Genomic DNA, 23,504 nt, shown 5'->3' with positions numbered 1-23,504 from the left:
TGAGCCGTTCCGTTACAACCAACATCAATGAAAGGCGTGTTGCTTCAGTTTTGCAATAACTACCAGTCTGACGGCTGTTCCCCAAACTCATAGCAGTACCCAAGTCCTCGGATATCATCGTGTGGTCGTTTGAATAACATTGCCGTTGTGCGAAACAACTCTGCCGCAAACACTCAGTCAGAATGCCTTCTGGAAGATAATTTCATTTCAACGCCATTAGACCTTATGAGAAGGGAGCAGGACTTGCGCATGTTCCCCGCTCCGCCAATACCAAACCTCACATATCTTTCTTGTGTTTTTGACGGTGGCCTTTGGCGCAATTCTTCGCTTCTGCTGGTCATTTCCCAGGGCTGTATGAGGGTGGTCCTTCCTTGTAGTAGTGAATAATTCTCTTCATCGGTAGGCTTCTTCCGCTTAGCCCAGGGCCAGAGTCGGTACAAGCAACGCATATTAATAGCCCGTGGTAGCTCTAAGGATGGTTCTATTGTAGAATGGTGACGATCAATCCTTATTCCAGCCGCTCTAAATGGATCGGCGGCATTTGCTGTTCCTATTGAGTTTGATGGCGACTACGTGCGTGCAAGGGGAATAAATCTATACTTAAGTCCTAAGGACCGTTCCCATTGGGTTACGCAGTAATCATAGGATGCATCTACGATCATTCCATCTTAGGTGGGTGGCTCTGCACCCCCGGACTGTGGTGACAATATCCTCCTCTTCAAAGCATTCAGCCCTTAGACTATCCCCTAGGGTGGGTAGGTAGGTGTCCCTAATGCAATTCAATCTTCTGCCAACTCCTCCATCGAGATTGCAACGGTCCCAATGTTCGTGTAACCCACAGACTCTCGGGTCTGTGTGCCACTAGAGTTTGCTATCCTTGATTTCAACCAGATAGAGGCATTTAAACTCTGGCTTGGCGACACAAAGAGCAACACCAACTCTGGCTATCTTACCTGCACGGAGTATTGTTCAGCGGGTAGGCTCCCCACATAAGCTTAATTAGGCTCGACCACCGAACTCATGAAGATAAGGTCGTGTGCTTTTGAGGGAATGAAAGGACTCAATGATCTCAGATGCCTGCAACAGCTACCCTGGCCTTTTGCTCAACTGCTTCTCCATCACGATAACCCTTATCTAGCCCAGCCGGAAGGGTAGTTAAGGGGCACTAAGGTCAATAAGCCTAGCTTTGGAAAGTGGAGCGCGGCTTGTTTCATCTTAAACGTAGACTTGTAGCAGCGGACCCGACATGGTGATAGACCGCAACCCGGTCCAGACTTATGCTCGATATCGCAGAGCTAGCAAAGATCATCCATTCATCAAGAATTGAGCGCGCTACATTCACTAGTCAATTGAGGCTTGAAGCCACCCAGGAAGCGCAGCTAAAACTTGCTTTTGAGCTTTCGAATCCCTGATTCACAACTACCCTCAACACCATTTAGATACATTTCCACTGCGCAGATCTTGTTTCACCAATGATGAATCTGTCACTGGTAAATTATATGTGGTAATTTGGAGCAGTAGTGTCAGAGCCGAGACATTGTCTTTCGTGACAGATCTTCTCCTGGGACGACAGAGGGGTTCAACCAGCAGAGAGAAGTCTTTTCAATCCTTTTGATCGATGATGCGTATGGCTGGCTTGGTCAGAAGTCCTTCCGACGGAAGCCCGCCGTTCCATTGAACAGAGAAGAAAGAATGTGGGGGTTGATTTGAACTCGGTGATGGCTGCCAGGAAATTTGTCGGGGACTCCGTCCGTGCGGTCGCGCCATCCTTTGGGAGAAATGGGTTCAACCCTCCAACGGCTGTCTGCGAGGCTTGGCTCGGCTGGTCCATGGGAATGGCCCCATTGCCCCGAGAGGACGTGTCTGGGGGTACAGCGAATGAGAGCTCCGGTCCTGGATGCGCCCGCTGTGGGAGAGGGGATCAGTGCTGCTGCAGTCTCTGTAGCGAAGAGAGCCATGGCGATCGGCCGGAGGGTGAGATTCTAGAAGAAAAGAAGCAATCGATTTCAGGTAGTGTAGGGATCAAGCGTAGTCATCGGCGAAGGCGTCAAAATGTTGAAGTATGTATTGGCGTCGAGGATGAATCTCAGGTTGGGTGATCCAATGACCATCACCAGGTCAAAGTCTGCCTCAGGCCTCCATGTCCAGTCCCTCCACAAGTCCGTGTCTCCCACGGTTTCCTTCTCCTTCGCCTCCGCGATGGCGCCGGCTTATCGCTTCTTGTCCTTCTTTTAATTGCCCTCTTTTTAGCCTTAAGCCTTGGCTGGCCTTAGCCCAGAACCTTTACCCTGCTTCGCTTCCCCTCACTTTTCCCATCCGCCGTGCCTTTCCACTCCTTTCATCCTCTCTCTGCGATCCTCCTCCTCCTATTCCCGCCCCCCAATCAATCATCTCCCCCTCAGTGCGGTCTCAGGAGACCCCAAATGAGCCTCATGCTACGCTAAATCGCCTCCCGCTTAATCGACAGTGCGCGCTTGCAAGTCTGGAACTCGCTCGTTTTTTAGTCCAGCTTGAGAGAGACGAGGTCTCCGAGGCCAAGCTGCCGCTATCCCCTCATCATGTTGCTCAAACCCGCGACACCTCTCACCATCTTGCTGTTCGTCGCATTCGCCCTTCTCTTATTGTCGTGCCTCTCCACCCCTATCATCAAGGGCATCCCACTCGCAACATTCAAGAATGTCGACTACGGTGTATTTGGCTACTGCCAAGGCGATCAGTGTACCAACATCCATGTGGGATACACCGGCAGTAAGTTGTTGGCGCGATATCGCTTCTGCCTGCTATTTCGTGGCTAACAACCATTGTAGACAATATAGATAGCACCGGCGGCGACTTCAATCTTCCCTCCAGCACTCGGAAATCCCTTTCGTCAATCTTGATCGTCCACCCGGTCGCAGCCTTCCTCACTCTCGTCTGCCTCTGCCTGGCCGCCGCCGCGCACTTCCATGGCCCATCGCATTCGCCGCGTTTCCTGCTCGCACTCCTCATTCTACTCCTGCCCACCCTTCTGGTGACTCTTCTCGCATTCCTGGTTGATATCCTGCTCTTCGTGCCACACTTGCGATGGGGTGGATGGATCGTGCTGGCGTCTACCATTATCCTCGTCTCATGCGGGGTGTTGACTTGCGCCATGCGCCGCACCCTGGTCAGTCGCAAGGCACGAAAGCGTCGCATTGCTGAGAACGCGGAAATGAGCGGCGAGAATTACTACAACCGACAGAATGCGGCGGCAGCTGCTATCGCTGCTGAGCCGGTTATAACGGAAACCAAGGAAGCCATGGTTTCTGGTTCTCCTACTTCGGAATCAGGCCCGACGTTCGCTACGTTCCGCACCGAGACACGTACTAGCGATGATGACCGGACCCCCTCAACTCTCGCAATCCCAATGGAATGCACGATGTTCCTCCAGTGCCAAGTGCCGATTTTCCCAATCGCCACGGGTCACCTTATCGCTCTCAGGAAGAAGCTGGTATGCCTCCTGCGGGTCCGTATGGTAATCCCCAGATGATGCGCAACCCCTCCGATCCTAGACTACGTCCCCAGTATTCCGATGGTAGCATGGGTTCTCGACGCGGTGGAGGTCCGCCTGGATTTGGCCCACGCGGCCGAGGGTATCCTCCTCGCGGTGGCTACGGACGAGGCGGCCCTTATATGGGACCACCTCGAGGTCCTCCTGGTGGCCGCGGTGGTTATGTGGGAGGTCCGATGCCACCGCGTGGTCGTGGGGGGATGATGCCGGGTCGTGGCGGAGCTCGCGGTGCTCCCGGTTATTCGGCGGGTCCGAATCGCAGTTTCGACTCATATGGCCGCCCCATGGATGATGCGTATGATCAACCTGGAATGGCGATGGGCGGTCCAATGCATGAGCCCTCCCCGGGACCAATTGGCATGGCTGTGTCTGCAGACAATGTAGGCCAAGCGATTGAGATGCAGCCTCAGATGCGCCGACATGACACACATGAGTCGGATCCGTCGATGAGCAATGTGTCTCACCCCCATGCGCTATCCGTGGACGGGGCCCTTGCACCTCTCGAGAGCCCGACGAGTCTCTACAGCCATACCGAGTAAGTACCTCCCATGTACTTAGTTCTCCTTGCTATAACCCAGCTAACATATTCAGTCGTAGCTCCTACGTCCCTGCCCGTGCTGGATGGGGTAACCAGGAACCCGACCGTAACCTCGCGCCGCGCCCTTCTCCATCACCCGTTCACGCTGGTGCCGGCCAAGCTTCCACCAACTACTATGAAGACGTGGAGCCACGCTTTGCCCGTCGCCCTTCACCACAACCTAACTCGTCGGTTCCTTCTGCTCTCACCCCCGGGGGCGGTCACTGTAAGTCTCGATAGCAGGCAACCAGTCATATTCCCTCGCTAACATCTAATTAGTCTGATGATTCGAGTCATTTCACCTGGCTCTCTCGATGATCTCACCGACCTTGACATACCTTTTCTGCGATACCCCTTTTAATGCTCTCCCAACACCCCCCCCCCCCCCCCCTTTTCTCTTGGAACGACTGGTGATTTTCAGTGATTTTCTCCTTGACATTATGGCTATGCGGGTCATTTTGGAGAGCGGAGTTTTTGGTGTCTAAGGTTACTACTTGATGGGCCCCGTCTTGTTTCTTTTTCATTTCTTTCCCTTTGCTTTGCTTCTTCCATTGCAACCTCGGGCCTCTCGCCAATCCTGGGCCCTACACAAATGTCGCTTTGGGATCGAGTTTTGGCACGGCAGGTACTAGTGGTTCTCTGCCCTTGTTGCGATACTCGACATATACAGACGTTGGTTTACATGATGTACAGAGACCGATATCATACTGGCTACATTACTCTTGTTTCTTTATTTCTTCCAACACGAAAAGCGCTTCGTGCGATTTCTGCATTCAAATTCCCTTTCCCTGGTCCAACTTACTTCACTGGGTAATATGTCATCTACCATGCCCGAGTCTACATATATACCCTTCCTTTTCGTCTTCAAATTTTCCTGCATCCATTCACCATTCAACCGTATGATAATCTCGGCGGATTTCCTTGCTTGACCCTTCATCGGCCCATGGAACACTGTTCCTACTGTAGCTCTGCTCTCCACGTGACATGACGTCAGTCCCAATTGTACTCCCGCCTAGTCTGGCCCATCGCGATTTCCTCGCTCGGCGCCGATCATGACGGCCACGCTTGCCCGGACAAAAAGCTTGATTCTGTGATTCTGGCAAGCGCCACTACTTCTCATATAGGCACGGTCGCCCCACTTCCGGTAGGAGGGCTACTCATTAAACAATGCATTCTCCCTTGATCCCAGATCTTGCTTCGTGATGTTCTCTCTCTAGTGGCGCAACGAGCCGTCTCTATGGACATCTCATCCGGGACTACTACACAGCATGAATGACCCCGGCCTCGACGATGCCATCGCTGATGAGGCCAACGCCCTCGATCATACTACATCCTATGATGAAGAGAATGATACTCGGGAGGTGGACGCTCATCATCCGCACGCAGCGCGATGGTGGCTTGCGAGTACAGCATACCCATTGGCCGCCGTATGCTATAGTGGCCCCTTGTAAAAATGAGTGCCCGGTTCTGACGTGTCTTCAGGGAACATTCGGGCCAATGTCCAGCGCCTTCAGTATCTGCTCGCTATCACAAACATGGCGCATGGAAATACTTCCCGGTGGTGGAGAGCGAGATATTACTGATCCAAAATGGTACGGCAACGCTATAAAATGTGTCTTGCACAAATACTAATGTCGAGTCTTTAGGGTGACCGCCCTCAATGCAGTCTCTCTAGTGTTTGCGCTCATTGCAAACCTGGCTCTTTCGTTGAACATGGCACGACGCATCCGATTCGGCGTCGCCCAGCCGATTATTATTATCGGATGGTACATATCATCCTTTCTGCTACTGGGCATCTTGATTGGCTTGGGAGTGCTCATGTACCTACCGGAAAATGCTGGACACGTGTATACGCAAGCGTACTTCTACGGGACATTTGCTGCTGGGCTCTACTTCATTATCGCATCCTTGCTGGTGGTCACTGCGTGGGGTGCTCACAAGGGCCATTACAGTCGGGAGTACAAGTTGACCACCAGCCAACGAACTTTGATGCTACAAACCATCATCCTGTTCATCTACCTTCTAGGAGGTTCAGCAGTCTACGCCAGAATCGAAGGCTGGAAGTTCATGGACGCGGTGTATTGGGCTGATTACACTCTCCTCACAATTGGTGTCGGGAACTTTGTTCCAATTACCCATCTAGGACGTGGGCTGCTCTTTCCTTATGCAGTTGGGGGCATTGTGATTCTTGGTCTCATCATCTCCTCCATCCGAACGCTCATGTTGGAGCATGGACGACAAAGGATCGCCGACCTTTTGACCGCACACACCCACAAATTCTTGGTTAAGCAGGCGTTTTCCAAACACAGCAATCGCCTTGTGCCGAATCTACGCGTTGACGGACATGAGACCAACGAGCTTAGTGATCGCGAGAGACAGAAGCGCGAGTTCATTACCATGCGGCGCGTTCGACAACTAGCAACAGTGCAGCACAAGTGGATCTCGCTGATCACGTCTCTGGTGGTGTGGATGGCATTATGGCTTATTGGTGCAGCCATTTTTTGGCGTTCCGAGGATCATCGTCATTGGACTTACTTTGAAGCTCTCTATTTCGCCTACACGACACTGCTTACCATCGGTTTCGGCGACTTCTACCCAGTCAGCAGTCTAGGCAAAGCATTCTTCGTCTTTTGGTCTCTGCTTGCGGTCCCAACCATCACAATTCTCATCTCCAACATCAGCGACACCCTCATCCGCTTTGTCAAGGATATTACTCTATTCATCGGTGAAATCACGATTCTACCTGGCGATGAACCCTTCCACGATCGGATCAAAGCTTTGTTCCATATTTCTTGGAGAGAAAAATGGGTCCAAGAAACCGTGGGCGAGAAGAACGCCTCTCAAGATGACGTTAGCGACACGGGCGACCACACTGATCGAAATAATTTCCACGCGCACCGCCACGCCGTCGAAGCCGAGGAACACAAGAAAGAAGAATCCGCCCGGCGCCGCGGCGACATCGCGGCCGAAAACGTGCACCACTACCACTATCTACTTTTCCAAGAGATTCGCAAAATGATGGAACTCGCTTCCAAAAACCTGTCGAAGGAGTTCGACTATCTTGAGTGGGAATACTATCTGGGTCTTATCTCGGGACAGCACAAGCCTGCATTTGAGTCTAGTACAGCGCAGGCTAAGGAAGATGTGAAACGGCAGAAGCAATTCCTGGATTGGAGTTGGATTGATAAGAAGAATCCGTTGTTGGGGGAGAAGAGTGAGGTTGAGTGGTTGTTGAATGCGTTAACGGAGGTTTTGGAGAGGGAGTTGAGGACTGCTAGTCGGGATTATCATTCGCCGGAGGAGGGGGATGAAGGGGATAGCAGTGCTGTTGTTCCCGGGGATGAAGGTGGTGAGGGTCTTGAGTCTGGAAGTGCCAGGGAGGAGTGACCTACTTATGGGATGGCGCACTTCGATGACTCGCTACAGGTGTATGTCTCAAAAGATCATGTTAGGTATAGGGTCGGTGAGTGTATATATTCCTAATCTGGGTCAATGAATTACTCAGACGCAGTTAAGATTAGGTAGATATAGATAGGGTACGAAGACACCTATGCAGTCAAGCTAAGAGTCACACAAAATAGAATGAAACTAACTGTCCACTCGAAGCCACAGCTCACTTGACAATCGTGTCGCGAACTCATTTTGTACGTAAAGCCCCAAGGATTGGAAATTATGTATTATAATCATTGAAACGAACCAGGCAAATCACCAGAAGAAACAAAAGAAAGAAACTGCCATAAACAAATCAATTCAAAACACCACGGAACAAAATAGAAACCAGTTAATTTCGCTGAACGTTTCTAAGAAATCGCAAATTTGAAAAAGCAAAGAGAAAAAGAAACGCTCGTTCGTGATATAGGAAGCCTAGGAGAAATGAAAACTTCAAGAGATAGAGACAAAAGAGGAAGAAAAGAAAATGAAAAGAAAAAGAAAACGCAGCCAGACTCGCCGCCATCTCGCCATTTTCTATGTACGCAACTCAAGGCAACACAACACAATCCCAATCCCGATCCAGATCCAATCTGATGCATGCATGCAGGTTTCGAAAACACAGACGCAGATGCAGACGCAAAGAAAGCAAGGAACTGATGAAGTAACACGACCCCTTCCTCCTCAGCCAAGTCCGACTGACTAACTCCATTCAGAAGTCAAACCCAGGTAGCCTTTACTGCACACTCCGACTAGCCTGGCTAGCACGACTGGGACTCGTGCGACTCGGCTCATCCTCCTCGAGTACGTCGCTCAGTCGCGTCGGGTGACGGTGCCGCGGCGTGACGGATTCCCACCCTGTGCCGGCGCCCCAGCCTGTTCCGCTGTAGTCGGCGGTGGTCGGCGGGTAAGGTGCGTGGATGGGTGCTGAGCTACTGGCGCCCGTGTAGGCGCCGTCCGTGGTGTAGTGGCGCTCGTCTGGGTGGTGGTCGTACTCGTCGCTGCCCTCAGAGGGGGGTGCGGCCGGGTAGCTGAATGGGTGGGTGTCGTCGCGCGCGTAGCCGGTGTATTCCTCCTCGACCTCGCTGCTGCCGACGTACGAGTGGGCGTCGGGCTCGGAGGTTGGGGCCGGGTATGGTGCGGCGGTGGGCTCGTGCGGGTATAGTTGGCTGGTGGGTGGGTAGGGTGCTTTAGAGGCAGGGGGGTCGGTCTTCCTGGGCTCGATGAAGGGGTCGGACCCGGTTGGGGACATGGGCGTGTTTTCATCGTAGTATGTGCGATCTGTCGGTTTGCCCATTGATGTTGCCGTCGGGCCGCCGGGGTAAGGACCCTCGCGGGTTGGTGGGCGGGTTGCGTGACGGCTGGGGACGCCCTGGACCATGGGCACGACTTGGACTCCGCCGACGAGGGTGGGCTCGCCGTTGCGGAGAGAGTTGGTTCTGTCGCGCTCTTCTTGTTCGCGGCGGCCCAGTTCTTCCCATGCGCGCCGTGCTTCCTCTTTGGAGATCTGCAGTTCGCGCCGCATCTCGCGGAGAAGATCTTCCGCACGGGTCTTATCCTGCTCGGCCGTTTGAGCAGCGGCGAAGGCATCGGTGCGGCCTTGCCGTTCGGCTTTCAATTGACGTTCCAATTCTCCTTGAACCTCCTTGGAGCGTTCTTGCTCAGCGCGGGTGTCAAAGAACCAGCGCTGGAACTTGCGCTCTGAAGAAGCACGCAGTCGCTGCAATTCGACGACGGCATGGAACAGGTTCGCGCCTGCGGCGGACAAATCGGTGATCTGGCGAGCAAGTTGCTGGCTGAGGGGATCACGTTCCAAGTCCTCATTATGCTGCTCGAGTTTGCGGATCCAGTAGCTGGTGAGACCCTCCCAATGAGAAGAAAGAGTCTCCCACCGTTCAAAGGCATGTGGAAAGCCGGCTTTTCGTGGCTGTTGGAGTGTCTGAGGAGCACCGCCAGGTTGGCTGCTCGCGGGAGCTGGTGCAGACTTGGAGAAAGCAGTTGGCCCTGTTTGAGGTCCCGTTGCCGCGGCTGCGCTCTGTGAGCGAGCATGCCGGGTAGATGGCCCCAGACGCTGCTGGCTCGATGAAGGTGCTTGTTGCGGTTGTCCAGACAAATCATGACCAGCTGCAGCGGGGGCTGGAGCTGGAGCTGGAGCCTGGTAGTCCTGTCTGGGAGCTGTCGGCCCGGCACTGGTGGTCGGACGATAGCCAGGAGCAGATCCTGGAGAGGTCACAGCTACCATTTCCGGGGGTACTTGAGCTTGAGCGCCTCTCGGAGCTCGTTGAGGCTGCGCGCGACGCTGGGAAGCCGGATCAGCGCCAGCGCCAGCAGCATACTTTTGGGCCTGAGCTTGCTCCTGTTGCTCCTGCTCCAATTGTTGTCTTTCTAGCTCTTCCTGTTCTCTCTCACGGGCCTCCTGCTCTGCTTTGCGGCGAGCCTCCCGATCTCGACGTTGTCTCATGATGTCTGTCGGGGTGCGAACACCACTCGGCGGTTGTGAAGCCGGGGCACCTGGAGGCACCCGCGAGCCAGCATTTGAAGAACGGCCATTGCCCACAGGCACGGCGGGACCAGCAACGCCTACCATATCGGACATAGAAGCATTCGCTTCTTCCCAGTCTGTGGTCAAGGTGAACGGGCGACGAATGGCCTCTTCGAGAGCAAAGAGAATGGCCGAGGCGGTTCGGGACGAGACGCCAGTGGTTCTCCGGGGCCAATATGAGGAGTTGAGAAGCTCGTACGGATCGTCGATAGTCGACCCGTGCTCGTCAGTCTGTGCTTCGGAGAGTGCCGGTGGTACTCCTGCAACGCCGCTGTCTAGACTAGGATAGACGGCGACTGGGATCGGCTGTGGTGGCTGGGGTTGAGGCGGCTGTCTGCTCGATACGTCGTGCGAGACGGTGCGACGGTGTGGCAATTGGCGAACGTCGGGTGAGCGGCGCACTCGACGTAGGGGACGGTGCGAATCTGTCGCCGAGGGTGGGCGGTAATCGACTGAATGGGAGGAAGATGGACGGGGGGAAGATGGCTGCTGGCGCTGTTGCGCAAAGGTCGTAAGTGTAGATGGGTCGTGACGGTCGTAGACTTCGTGAGATGCTCGGCGAGTGTGGTGAGACACCTCTGGTGCGGGTTGGAGGAATGGGTGAATTGACGACAATGTGAGAGTCGACTGGAATTTGGGAGTTGGAGGTTTCTAAGCTCCGGAGGTGAATCGCAATGACGGTGTCAATCAATTCCAGGCAAGGTTGGGAAGTAGCCTGTGAGGCTGTCGACAACGGTGGTGTCAACCCTGGCGCAATTGAGAGACAACAAGGATGGGGAACAGAAAGCTGTGCTTGATCTTTCTCCTAAAGAACTAGAGACTGGAGGGAGAGGGAATGGGGGGAGGGAGGTGGTGGTTCGGTGCGAGGTCGTGGTGGCTGGATTTAATTGAGATGGCTGGGGGTCGCCGAGCTGCAGCGCACCAAACGTGTCGCGCGGACCATCCAGCGCCCACGCTGCAGTGCAGAACCAGCCAGTCCGAGATGCAATCGAGTGAATGGAAAAGAGATGAGAATCAGATGAGGAGGAATCGGGTGATAGACTGAGGCTGTGGAATGATTGGAATTGAAGTCCGGGGGAGATCCCGCGATGATTGCAGCTGGAATGCTGCGGCCCTCTTGTCCTCGGAGGAGTGTCACTTTCGCCCGGACAGCCCCAGCACAGAAATCAGAGAGAAAATGAGGGTTAGCGACCGTCAGTCAGTACGCAAAGCTTGAGTGACAGTAATTCTGTCGCGCAATCAGTTGGGCAAGCAAAGCACGAGCTCAAGAATTGCCTGCACCGGAACTGACTCGGTCGTACAGCGGACGGTCGGGAAATGGAAGAACGGGCGCAGGAAGAGTCGTCATAGGGGAAGAGGAAATAATCAGGTCGGAGTTCATAGGAAGGAGAATTCCAAGGTCGTCAAGTATACGGTCTAGTATCTTGGTAAAAGGTAGTCAAGTTGAAGGGTACTGAAGAGTGAAGCGACAGTTGGAACAGCATCCTCAGGCCGACATCCTCAGGCCGATCTCAACGCGCCGACTGACCAACTAATGATCACTAGCTCCATCGAAGGAGGACAATATATGAGAATACTTTAGTGATCTCACTTCCCCCCAACCGATTTTTTACAGAGCCTGTTTAAGCCATTGAAAAGTGCAGATCTCGGACTCCATTGCCAGTGCCACGGTTGGGCGTCCACGAAGGATACAGCTAGTTGCGATGGTACAAGTGGCATTTCGAAATCGGAATCTAACGAACAAGATCGAGGTCCAGCTAACGGCATCAAGGTGCTTTCTTTCGAGATCTCCCTAGATGTCTTTTTAAAAGGTCTTTCTAGACGGCTCAGGAGATATAGGTCCTGTTAGTTATCTTACAATATGACTGATGAGATGTGCCACTGGAGATACAGAGTATACAGATGGTATACTTTACACGCGGTACCTCTCTCTGGTACGTAGGGCCTCGGATCCAGCAATGCCTTCGGCTAGTTGACCCTGACAGCCTGTTCGGAGGATACATCATCAACTGATGCGCTGGCAATCCGGCACTAACGACGTAGCCACAGTCTTAGCCGCTTAGTCTATTCTAGTCTCTCTAAGACTCGAATCATTCCGTGGCAAGTCATCCTAACTTTCGGTTTTCAGAATTATCCAGGCTGTGCGAACGGAGAGAACACAGTCGGACTCAAGAATTACTTCCCCCAAACACGAAAACCACTGGGATCGGGCCCAGTCGTTCCATTGGGTCTGCCTTTCAGGAACGATCGAACGATGGGACGAACTGCTCGGCTCTTCCCCACTTTGGAGATTAACCACCCCCACTGCAGGAGGACACGGACGATGAGGAAACTGCCGATGCTCTAATGGAAGCTATAAGAGAAGAGATCCACGCCTGCATCTATAATTCATGATATATGAAGCAGTCCCTGTGAGATAATACCTCACTGGAAATCCAACGTAAAGCTATCTTGGATAATGATGAACCACTACTTCTCCGCACCCCACAACGCAAACCCTGGATCGACGTCTCACTTGGATCAGGGGGGTAACTCCAGCGTCAATGAACTCAAATCAAGCCAACTCTGGTCCTCCGAAGACTCTCTTTGAATAGTAATACCATCAATTGACCTCGCTCAAGGGGCAAGGCAAGTACCACTTCACGCCAGCAACAACCATCCTCTTCCTCTCCAGAAACCCGTTGCCCCCCTCCACCCCATGCAGCACCTCCCTAAAAACAAACAACACGCGACAAACCACGTCCTACCTCTCAATCTATATACTACATACTAAATCCTCCCCTACTCCAAGCGCCCCCCAGTCTAGACCCTCTCCCGACCAAGCCCCTGCAAGGAATCATCGGAACATTTGTGGGAGATACACCCACCACCCAGGAGCCTCGAGCTAGGGGACCGGACGCGGGGAAGTCGCACCCGATGCATCGCGGACGCAAAGGAACGGATTCAACGACCCCCTTCCCGCAAAGGGTGATCTGATCTGAGCTGGGTTTTCTTACAGTGCGGTGCAGAAGGAGACGCAGGCGCATGGGCATAGGTGCGAGTACTAGCAGATATAGATGTGCAAGTCGGCGTGAATCGGACCCGTTCGTACCAATGTCTAGGTAGGTTTCACGCATGCCTTGCAGAATGATGCAGGGCATCGCGAGATCGGGGCGGAACGATATCCGTCGGGGGCTCCGGGGGTGTTTCAGGTGTTTTGCGTTGTGTCTGGCCGCTGGGTCGGGTCGGGGGTGCAGGATCTAGTCCGCGCCAATGAGGGAGAAGAAGGGGAGTGTAGATATTAAGACATGGTTTAGAACAGGAAATGGATAATTAGTTTGCTTTCTCTTGGTTGTCTCTACGGTGCTGCTCTTCTACGGGCTGTAGAGGAGATGGATGGTCGGGGTAACACTAGGAAATCGAAGGGGAGAGAGGAGTTAAATTCTAACTATCTTAGTTATCTCGTAGAAGAGCAAAGAGATAAATAGTACTCCGTACTTTATCCATTACCACTACAGTATATAGCTAACTAACCATACGTCGGAGGACTGTATGTGGTCTTGGACGAGTGGACGAGGGGGTTTACTCATCGCCGAGGACCCCACTAACTAACTAGTCATTCAGCTGGGAAGCGATAGTTAGTACAAGTGCAGGGGTCTTCGAGAGAGTCTAATCTCAACACTTAGCTTCATTAACAATCAACGATCTCAAAATCTTCTTCCGTGCCATGTATTCTCATATTTTGAATTGCCCGGTAGTGAAGCTGTGGCACTGGAGCGTAATAGCCACGGATCTAATATTGTCGAAGATTTGCTGGATGCTAGTGTCGTCAAGTCTCATTGTGATGCAATCCACCATTTCAAGCTTCTGAATATTGTGATTCCGCCCATCTTATTACAGCAGATTCTGATGTAGCAAGGTGATTGCGAAGGAATACATAACTGGTACCTTACTTTTTCTTAACAGAATCAATTGCTGTCCTCGCTACTCTCCAGCTAAAAGCGGGTTTCCGTACCTATACTTTCTGATGATGATGATGATTTTTGCCATGATATCTTCGCCATAGGCCTATTTCAATACCAATGCCTTAAGGCCCCTACGGGGTCAGAAGATTCTTCCGGTACGGACTGAGTCATCATTCATTTGGTGGCGTAGCTAAAGGGGGTTTTGAATGGAAATGGTGGAGTCTTCTGATTGCTTTGTATATATTCCGCCGCCTCGCCAAACTATATAGAATTCAAACCCGACAATTTCACCTCTAAGGACTTGACTACCATGTCGATTAGAACCACGAGATTCTAAGCCTATATAGGTATTTAGGCATACCCCGCAGACCTAGTCGCCGTCGAAAAACTAATAGGTGCATGAAGGGAGAGAGTAGACAGAGAGGATTTCTGAATTTCATTTTCAATATAGCCGCTCGGGTTAGTTAATTAGTGTGGAGTTTGTAATGATACTTCATTGTAACTCGTAACCTCATTGAATTCAAGACTCTGATCATATAGCAGAGTATAGCCTAAGGCACTCGCCTACGCCTTGAGAATCATTTATTTCAGGAGGGATCTGGGATCCATCCTTTTAGTCGAGGGCTACGCAGCGAGGATCCATCGCGGAGGAAAATAACAATTATCCACGGTGAACAATTTAGGATCCCAGTCTCAAATCCCGCCAAACATGGCAGAGGGTGTGAATAATCAGGAATAGTCCACTGCACTACGACCCCAATTATATATCCAGCATGAACAAGAATGTGATCGAAATAAAGCGAGGGTGATGCAGTAAAGCGTTGGCTCGGCAAACCGCCAGCCCAGTGCATCAATTGAGGATGTTAAGCTTATAGAAAGCCGTAGTATTTGCCGATCAGGGGTTTAGTCGCTGGCCAGAGATGTATATACATATAAACAGTAGTTCCATTTGACTGGCGCGTCTGGTCTGCAGCGAGTCAGGATGCATCGATGCGGGCGGTGCTGGGCGACGGGCTGCTCCGGCTGCTGTATAACGGGATGCGATGCGCGTCAAACTTTTCATTGGAATGTGGGGCGAGGCTTTATGGGGGTGAAGAAGTGTCCTCTGAGTAAACAGAGTAAGGAAGAGAAGTCGGACGGGCACCATAAGCTAGTCCAGTGCATACAGAGGATTCTGTGCCTGTTGAACGCCGCCTGACAGTCTACGAATCGTCCGAGTCAATCTCGTATGCGAGATCGGGATCAACTTTCAGATTGACGGGGGCAATGGCCATCGTGAAAGGCAGAGTGATATCATATATACATGTTTGCCCATCGGCTACGATCTCTACGCTGCGATCCAGCCAACGACACTACAATCTTAGAGTTGATGACAGCTTAGAATTCTAAAGCTCGCTTTTGTTCCTAAGTCGCCACATGCGATTGGTCCAGTCGGTCACAAGCTCCAAAAAAGAACCAACAAGAGCGCCCAGCGCGGCTTTCCCTATCCGCGGCTGGTAAAATGTGATTTGTCGACTGTCACGACTGTACGAGTCGCCCGAATAGGTATAGAGCACTGTCCTAACAAAGAGGACAGAGACCAGCCTAGGCGGCAAACTCAAGGCCCTTGATGCACTACGAAAGTTAGGAACTCCGATCCGGCGACTTGTGGGCAGAGATCACTTAGGGCAGAGGGTCCGGAGGGGAGTTCTGCACAGACGGGGTCTCGAGTTCAAGCTCAACCAGTAAAGGGGTCCAGAACAGATAGGCACATAACAGCTGAAACCCCATCCCACGCAAAGTGGGACAGTGGGACAGGTCTAGGGGCGAAATTGGCTGGTGTTATTTACTGTAGGACGGGCGAGGGGGCGAAGGATTATGGAAAAAGTAAACGTGGGAGTTGAGCTAGCCACTGGGCAAAAAGCAAGCAGACGGGAGCAATCGCGAAGGATGGAAATGAGGATGAGAAATCGCGTTTGGCATTGCGATGACGACAGTAGGATTTGATCCTAGTGCGGGGAAAGCCCAACGATTCCAGAGATGAAACGTTGCAAAGCCATGTCAAGCGCCATCTGAAGCTCCGAGTCCAACGCCGTTGCGCGGTTCCCAGGAATGGGATGAAGGAATGGCAGTTGACACCAAAGGGGGGGGACCCTTTGGTGGCCCAGGAGTACCTGTTGCTGTCCGGAGGAGCAGCGCCTTGGCCACAAACTGGCCAGTCGTACGGCTCCGGCCAAGCCGAGCAAACACACAGACCAGGGCGATCGGTGGGGCGCGATGAGCATAGTGGCTGATCCGGAAGGGCCTCCGCGAGACTGGTCGGTCCCAGTAGACGGGCAAGGCTGATATCTCACATTCTCCCGTGAGCCCAGCCTCTGCATGGGTTTTTGGTGACGCTGGTAAGCTGCGTGGGATTGGAAATGGGCTCGATGGGTACTTTTGGGAGGTCTGTTTTCGATCCCCGGGGATGCATTGTACATCCAATGCGAGGCTGCTAACCGGGTCGTACGTGAACGCGTGCTGAGATGAGATGTTGTACGAGGACAAAAAAGGTATGACGTGCCTGGCGAGGCGTAAGAAATAAAAAACCTCGCAGTCAAGTCCGCCGAGTCAGGTGTTGTCAGGTGCTGTCAAGTGTTCACCACCTGATCTCCCACACAACCACGAAGGAACCTTCTGGACATAGTTCCGTAATTCCAAAACTCTGGCTTAACGGCCACAACAACAAAGCCATCAATAACTGTCTCCTCCAAAAGCACCAAACTCTTTGACTGTGTCCTTTTGTCCCTCCGGATCCCCGTTCCGCCGCCCTTGCTGGGACCGCCCAGCAGCTGGTCCTTGCTGCAACCCCATCCCTACACAGCGGAAAGGGGACGTCATGTAAGGTCGGATAGGTCATGATCGTCTGTGCTCCTCGGAGAGTCCAGTGCTTTTGTTTACCTGCATTGGCATGCCTCTGTTATTCCCGGCCACTGGGATGGCGACTACGGACAAGCCACTGGCCTCTGCTCGGATCTGCCAAGCCCTATTTTTGGGATTGTCTATAAACATATCCCCTTCACCCTGCTTCCATTCTTCCTCCTATCTAGCAACCATCCCCTGACTCGGTTCAACCCTCCCCTCTTTCTCTCCATCTTTCTCGTGTTCCATGATCGATTGTCTCTGAGGCCCCCGCGTCCGAGTTCCCTTCGCCATCCTATACCCTGCGTTGGCATCATAGTCCATGGATCGCGGAGAAAAGCACTGTCCAAGCGAGTTGGACGCGTTACACGCAGATTGGAATAGATCAGAAACTACGATCTGCTTGCCATCACCATCCCCGCTAAAGCGAGCATCGACATATCTCCCAAAAGCAGGGCCCAAGGTGCTGGAAGAGTCCAACACCGATCCATTCTACCTCGAGCAGTCACTAGCTGCCACACCATCAACTTGGGACTCGTTTACTCCGGCAATGCGCGATGAGAGATTTAGTACCGACAATAGGGAATACTATACATTGTCTTTGACACACGAGAGGAGTTCATCAGATCTTCGCAAGTCGTCTCGCCAAATTGGTCCAGATCGGTCTACCATCGCACAATTGGAACTGGAGAACAATTTGAGATTCCATCGTTATACATCATCGACCGAGGAAGAGTCTAGGCCTCTTCACAGCAGCCACGAGTCTTTTAGCTCGGTACACACCGATAGCAGTACCCCCAATCTCACCCCCAGCAGCTCCTTCTCATCGACGTATTCGGCTGCTGCATGCCCAGACGCCGTCATCAAGGCGACTGAGAAACTGTACCACCACGCAAAGCGCGCTCAATCTGAACCTCGGCGCGCTTTTTACCTTCCTGCCTCTACTCCTCCAAAGCAACTACCTCCACCTCCTCCCGTGCCTGCGCTCCCCAAGGCACACACTCGACCCACTACTCCTGTTGCAGATAGCTACAACACCACTACAACCGGCACAATGAAGTACGAGACATCCAGTATGTCTTCGTCATCGCGCCGAAGGAAACCTCACCCTACCTTGCCCAACCTCTCGCGTCGGCCCAGCTCCCATATCTCCCGCAGGAAACAATCCAGCCCCGGGACAAGGCCTCCATTGGATCCATCCATGATCTCGCCCCCGAGCTTGATCAACCCGGTGACCATGGAACCACATGCCACACATTTTGAACAGGCTCTGTTCATCCCTGCCAATGACTGCCCTAGTCCTATCCCTAGTCCATCAGCTAGCTCCCCACCCATCTCTCGCCAATGGACAGCAACATCCATGGAGCGGCCATCAACGTCCACTATGGATGCCTACTGCGAGCATTCCGTCTGGGAATCCGACTCTGACAATGAGTCCATTGGCCACAAGTCCTTATCTCGCAAGCCCATCGATACCTTGCGCAAGGTTCGCAGCCGTGCCAAACTTCGTGCTGCCAAGTCCCAACCTCGGCTTCACCAGGCGATGCTTGACGATGAAGCCCCGGAGAAATTCCCGTGCATGCCAGACGATGTAGTTGGCCAACCCGTCCCTGAATCATACCGTGGTGTCAGCCTTGACCGACCCAGCAACAGCCGAGACGGTATGCGGTTGAACCATCCTCTCCAAACCCTCCGCCTCGTCGCGCCTTCTACTACCTCCCTTCTCAAACCCCGGTCTCGTAACAACAGCAACGGCAACCGGCGTGATTCCCACATTGACCGCTCAACTGCAGCCGCCGTCCGAGCTCGCTCACGGCGTCGTCAATACTCCGACTCACCAGAGTACATCAAAGAGGAAACGGAGAAGCTCACCTCCATGTGCTACGAGCAACATTCCCCCGCATCGTTCGAGGACGCAATCGACCAACGGCCCTTCTTCAAGCGGGTTCTCGATTCTCTTCGGTCATTGAGCTGCCACAAGACAGCTTCAAAGACGACGACTACAATCTGATTGATACCCTTACGGCTGGCTACGGGGCGTTCCGGTGGACATGGGGGACCCGGCGTTTTGCTTTCAAGAACTATCACCACGGCCTTTGCATTCGACGATTTTCATAACGAGTTTTCCTTTTTTTTTTTTTTTTTCTTTGATTCTCATGTGTTCAATGATGATGAACACGTCCCACACTCGCTTTACGCTTTGATGCTTCCGGGTTGCTTGATTAACCCGACTGAAAAACGATCTTAATGATTGCCCGAGGCTGCTTTTCCTCGGATGGCAATGTTACCAATGTTCTCGGCGACTATACAAAAACGAATGTCACGGACGATCCACTCTGCCAGCAAACTCTCCTGGCTATGATTTCCTTATTGTTTGCTCTTTGGGCTCGTTTTATTTGATCTGGTTTATCCACATGTATTGTCTCTTACCTTTTTATCTCCCTGCGCAGTTGTCTGTGCTGTATTCTATCGCTATGCCTCAGTCTTGTCACAATGTGTTGAACGGCCTTTCCTGAACCTGGCGGTTTTCTTGTCTTACGTCCTTTCTATTTGTCTCCTTACCAACCTTCTCAGGTTTCTACCTCTTTCCTATCTGTCTGACATCAAAATAATGGTAGAAAACGGACACGGTGTACGGCTACTCAAGATTGCATCTCATTCTTCCATGGTTTTCAGTTTGGCGCATCAAAAGCATACGCTTTCACACATTACAATGACGAATACTATCACTGCTCAAAAATGCAGACAATGAAACATGACTTCCATCTATTTTTTCTCTTCCATACCCCGCTACCTAGTCGTCTGGGGGATTGTCTTGATGATCCTGGAATGCCAGACTCCCGCCCTACGGGGAAACCTGACGGCCAGCCACACTACTACTTCAGAGGTATTCATCGATGCGACGCAGAAGTACCAATACACCAAGAATCTTCTTTGACCATTATTTCACATTGTATGGGTGGATTGTTATTATTGTTTCACTCGGGATCCCTCTCCCAGTCCTCGGTATGCACGGGGTTCGATATCATTTAATACTATCCAAGCCCGAGTCCACAGTGGAACTGTTCTACATGAACCTATTCAACAAGTTCCCATTAATTAGGCGCATGTCTAAGATTCTGCAGAAGCGGACATCTTACATCCCGCGGCCGGGCGGGAAAAAGTACGCTGCATCTTCACCCGGGTGGTCCTTTTGTCGTGTGATGCGTAGAGTGGTGTTTAGTCCGGGATCGTCGCATCCCCTGTAGATGCAGGGGTATGACCCTTGGTACTGGGTTTTGTGAAGAAGTACGGCGGATGTGTCGGATCTGGCATATTGCTGCATAGGTAAAAGGGAGGAGGGTTCTAGACCTGGTGAGAGAGAGGAGGAGGAGCAAAATCTCGTGGGTGTGGGTGTGGGTGTGGGTGTGGGTGTGGGTGAGGACAAATAGTTCGTACTTGTGTTTACAGGGCCTGGTTCCTGTGCGTCTAGTGCTTGATTTGAGTTTGTGGGTTGGACGGGGGTGAGAGATATTGACAGATTGTGTCTTTGAGTTTTGATCATGGTCTTCTCTTTTCAAGGATTACCTTGGCTCGCACCATTAGGAGAAAGAGTAAGTGACACTAATCATTAGTATTATGTTAGTTATCGCTCTCATAAAGCCAGCCACTGAGAAACTGATGAACTTATAGACATCTCTGCCTAATGGATGTAGCAAGCTAAGCTGCCATCTATTTGACGAGGGACCTACGAATATTAAGATTGAAAACTCGCATCGAGGTTAGATAATCACAATGTCTCCTCAAATGACTGTGGAATATGGCTAGCGTAAACGACACATAAATTGATTCCCTAGTGCTCCTAACTGTGAGAGAGAATTAAGATGATTGAAACTGTGGATGGAAGAAGAGAGGACAAGATATGAGTTCCCCTTTTCGGCTGAAATACTCTAGGGTTTGAAAACGGTGCTTGATATCTCTTCTCGTTGTAGATTCGAGATGTTGGCGAGTAAGCTCAACCTTGAAGACTTGAGTCACATCACTAGTAGCCTATAGGTTGAAGGTTTCTTTCCCTAAGAATCTCTTTCTCAAGAACCTTGGATAGACTGTTTGAATGATGATGCCTAGCCTAGTTATGTGCCAAATTTTGGTTCGCGACGCGTGAGAAGCTGATTGTCATCTCGTGTTTTTAGTTTGCCATTCTTGGACAAATATGAGTTTAGGCTAAGAAGCCCCTTGCATCATCCTCGACTTCGAGACCTGTGCCATGCTGTACTTTTGAATGTATGGATTACATCAGTTCAGCCTTTCAGGGACCAGGGGCATTAAAGCCTTGAAACAGCTTTTAATGGGGGTGGCAGACGGTATGTATTTTTCATAAGCCTAGTGATGTACGACGATTAGATAGATTTGATATCAGATTTCCAAGTTTCAATTCCTCGTTGTTAAGTGCCTTTTTGTAGTTAACTTAAATGCCTCAACTGACAAATCGATGACTAAACTCCAACCTTTGATCTTCATGTGTCAGAGCCAAATCGGCAGTCCAAAAGTTCCAACTCCCTTTGCCGGACTTGTCGGCCCGCAAACGCAAGGCGCCATGAACCCGGCTGCAGGACAACTTCCCGTAGGCCCAAAGAGCGGGTAGTTTCAGATCTATCGGCGTTTGCTGGACCCAAGTTCCCTGCAGGTATCCCAATTCCCGCATGGCGGTTAAAATGCCGCGGTTATCCGAGTAGCAGGGTTGTGTGTTTGCCTTCACGGGTTTGAAGAGTGGGCAAACACCGTAGCTCAGAGAGTGGACCCGCGTGTCGAGATCGAAATGATACATCAATTCAGAGCCCATCCACCATCCCACATAACTCGATTGCCTTTCTATAACCACTCTGATGGTTTGAAATACTTTTTTGAAGCCAACAGCGACGTCTCCCCTGCACAAGAAAGGAGTCGTGTGCCCCACCATGTGTCTCGGAGAATGAAACGCCGTTTTCTAAGACACAACACCCGCCGGAACGGCCTTGCGCAAGGCTATAGTACATATAGTATATCCTCCTTGCAGCTTCTGCAGGAAACCCTCTTGGGACTCAAGTCGATGAAGGGCGATCGTGTAGTGTCTCGGGACGGACAGCGGGCCTGACGCATACATACAGTACAGCGTACCCCGCCTGGTTGCAGTGTGCAGCAGCGAAGGTCCATCCCGAGGAATGCAGCAAGCAAAGCTCCTCTTTGGGTAAATAGCTTGTGCAGAGGGGAAAAGTCCACCCATTGTGGCTGGGTAGAAGATTCAGGTTGACTGGTCCTGTTAGTTCAACCTTCTCTGCTCGGCCATTGCAGCTTTGTCCCCTTCGTTGTCTCCCTGGCTCTCTTTCATCTCAAGAGCCTCCATGTTCTTCTCCCATTGCGGTACTGCCACCTTATCCTCCCACTTCGAGATCACTGCCTCGCCCTTTCGTCCAAGTTGAGCTTCCGCAGGTTCCCCTGCGTGCCGATCCGTTGCATTTTGCGCCGAGGACCCCGAGCCAGCCTCTACGTTGGAGCCAGCGAAGACTGCCTGCACATCCAGTGCTTTGGAGGCCTCCAAATATATCTTAAGAGTCTTCTCTCTTAGCAGGCGTCGCGACTCTGCCGCCTCTGCCGAACGCGCCTCGTCCGACCGCTGCGCCGATGGCCCGGACACTCCCCGCACGACGGGTTTCTTAACCACGCCCGAAACAGATCGGTCCTCAAGTCCTCTCGTAATTCCCTCCAGAATACCCAGTATAGTTCCAGCCCTCATACCCAATTGCGCTCCGACGGGGAATCCCGCATCGAAGCCGCGTTGGACGTGTTCGCCTTTCGATGTCGAGACTCCGTCGCGGTACCCCGCGGTAACGTGTTGGCGACGTAGAGAAGGCAGATCGGAAGGTTCAGTCGTAGAAGTACGGTCATTTTGCAGATCGGACGGCATCTCTTGGGTCTCTGGTGGTGGTGAAGAGCCAAAGATGTCGTCTAGCGAATTGTCGACTGCGGGGTATGCAGCACTGTGTGTAGAGCTCATGGTTGTGGCGGGTGATGGTGTAGCAGAAAGGGCAGAGCTGGAATCAGTTTTGGGTGAGTTTGACATCGCCTGAGTGGTTGATCAAGGTAACGCCTTTACCGGGGAGTTTGGTCGACCCAGAGGTGATGTTGGAATGACGCTGATGGGTGGGAGGTGCGACAAGAAAAAAAGTCGAGAGGCGAATCGCGGCTCCACAATCGGGCCCTGAATCGGATCGAAGTCTACGACCAAAGGCAAATCTCAGGAGCCTTCAATTACAGGAGTTATTAATCTCTAGTAAATTTCTTCTAGGATCTCTTACTCGACAACGATTGGCATATGTTCTAGCTTCACATGGATAGGCCATAGTCTGATATAAAATGGCCCGACCTGTTACGGACACTCCAACACTCATCCGACCCTACATTTTTTAGGGAGTGAATCGTAATCAGGGGATTACATACCAGGGGGTTTGAATTGAGAATAGTTTTCTAATAGTCTAGATATCAGGAAAGATTTGGATTCTATAATTACATATCGTTGGAAATACGTAAAGAACATTTCTGAGGTCAATATATATCTGCCAGAACTACTTAGGTACTTGTTGGCCC

The 23,504-nt window shown here is 51.9% G+C and overlaps 5 protein-coding genes across 5 annotated transcripts; 3 read left to right on the top strand and 2 right to left on the bottom strand.

The window, feature by feature from the left end:
- Positions 1 to 2,558: 2,558 nt before the first annotated feature.
- On the top strand, positions 2,559 to 4,390 carry N7458_001480 (putative pH signal transduction protein PalI; the record flags this gene model as incomplete). Its single annotated transcript, XM_056904863.1, has 5 exons — positions 2,559 to 2,748; positions 2,808 to 3,469; positions 3,544 to 4,064; positions 4,121 to 4,332; positions 4,386 to 4,390. The coding sequence occupies 5 exons, from the start codon at positions 2,559 to 2,561 to the stop codon at positions 4,388 to 4,390; spliced, it is 1,590 nt and encodes a 529-aa protein (XP_056768970.1).
- A 984-nt stretch (positions 4,391 to 5,374) lies between these two features.
- N7458_001479 (potassium channel family protein) lies at positions 5,375 to 7,493 on the top strand (the record flags this gene model as incomplete). The annotated part of the gene is made up of 3 exons (XM_056904862.1): positions 5,375 to 5,533; positions 5,589 to 5,698; positions 5,753 to 7,493. 3 exons carry the CDS (start codon positions 5,375 to 5,377, stop codon positions 7,491 to 7,493), a joined length of 2,010 nt encoding a protein of 669 aa, XP_056768969.1.
- Positions 7,494 to 8,271: 778 nt separating this feature from the next.
- On the bottom strand, positions 8,272 to 11,020 carry N7458_001478 (uncharacterized protein; the record flags this gene model as incomplete). Its single annotated transcript, XM_056904861.1, has 2 exons — positions 8,272 to 10,704; positions 11,000 to 11,020. 2 exons carry the CDS (start codon positions 11,018 to 11,020, stop codon positions 8,272 to 8,274), a joined length of 2,454 nt encoding a protein of 817 aa, XP_056768968.1.
- A 6,203-nt stretch (positions 11,021 to 17,223) lies between these two features.
- N7458_001477 (uncharacterized protein) lies at positions 17,224 to 18,912 on the top strand (the record flags this gene model as incomplete). Its single annotated transcript, XM_056904860.1, has 1 exon — positions 17,224 to 18,912. The coding sequence occupies one exon, from the start codon at positions 17,224 to 17,226 to the stop codon at positions 18,910 to 18,912; it is 1,689 nt and encodes a 562-aa protein (XP_056768967.1).
- Positions 18,913 to 22,179: 3,267 nt separating this feature from the next.
- Positions 22,180 to 22,914, bottom strand: N7458_001476 (Yae1 family protein; the record flags this gene model as incomplete). The annotated part of the gene is made up of 1 exon (XM_056904859.1): positions 22,180 to 22,914. The coding sequence occupies one exon, from the start codon at positions 22,912 to 22,914 to the stop codon at positions 22,180 to 22,182; it is 735 nt and encodes a 244-aa protein (XP_056768966.1).
- Positions 22,915 to 23,504: the final 590 nt, after the last annotated feature.

Source organism: Penicillium daleae, assembly GCF_028827525.1.
Source record: "Penicillium daleae strain IBT 16125 chromosome Unknown utg000002l_segment0_segment0, whole genome shotgun sequence".
Taxonomy (NCBI): domain Eukaryota; kingdom Fungi; phylum Ascomycota; class Eurotiomycetes; order Eurotiales; family Aspergillaceae; genus Penicillium; species Penicillium daleae.
The sequence above is the reverse complement of the archived record's forward strand: the minus strand, read 5'-3'. Positions and strand labels throughout refer to the sequence as shown.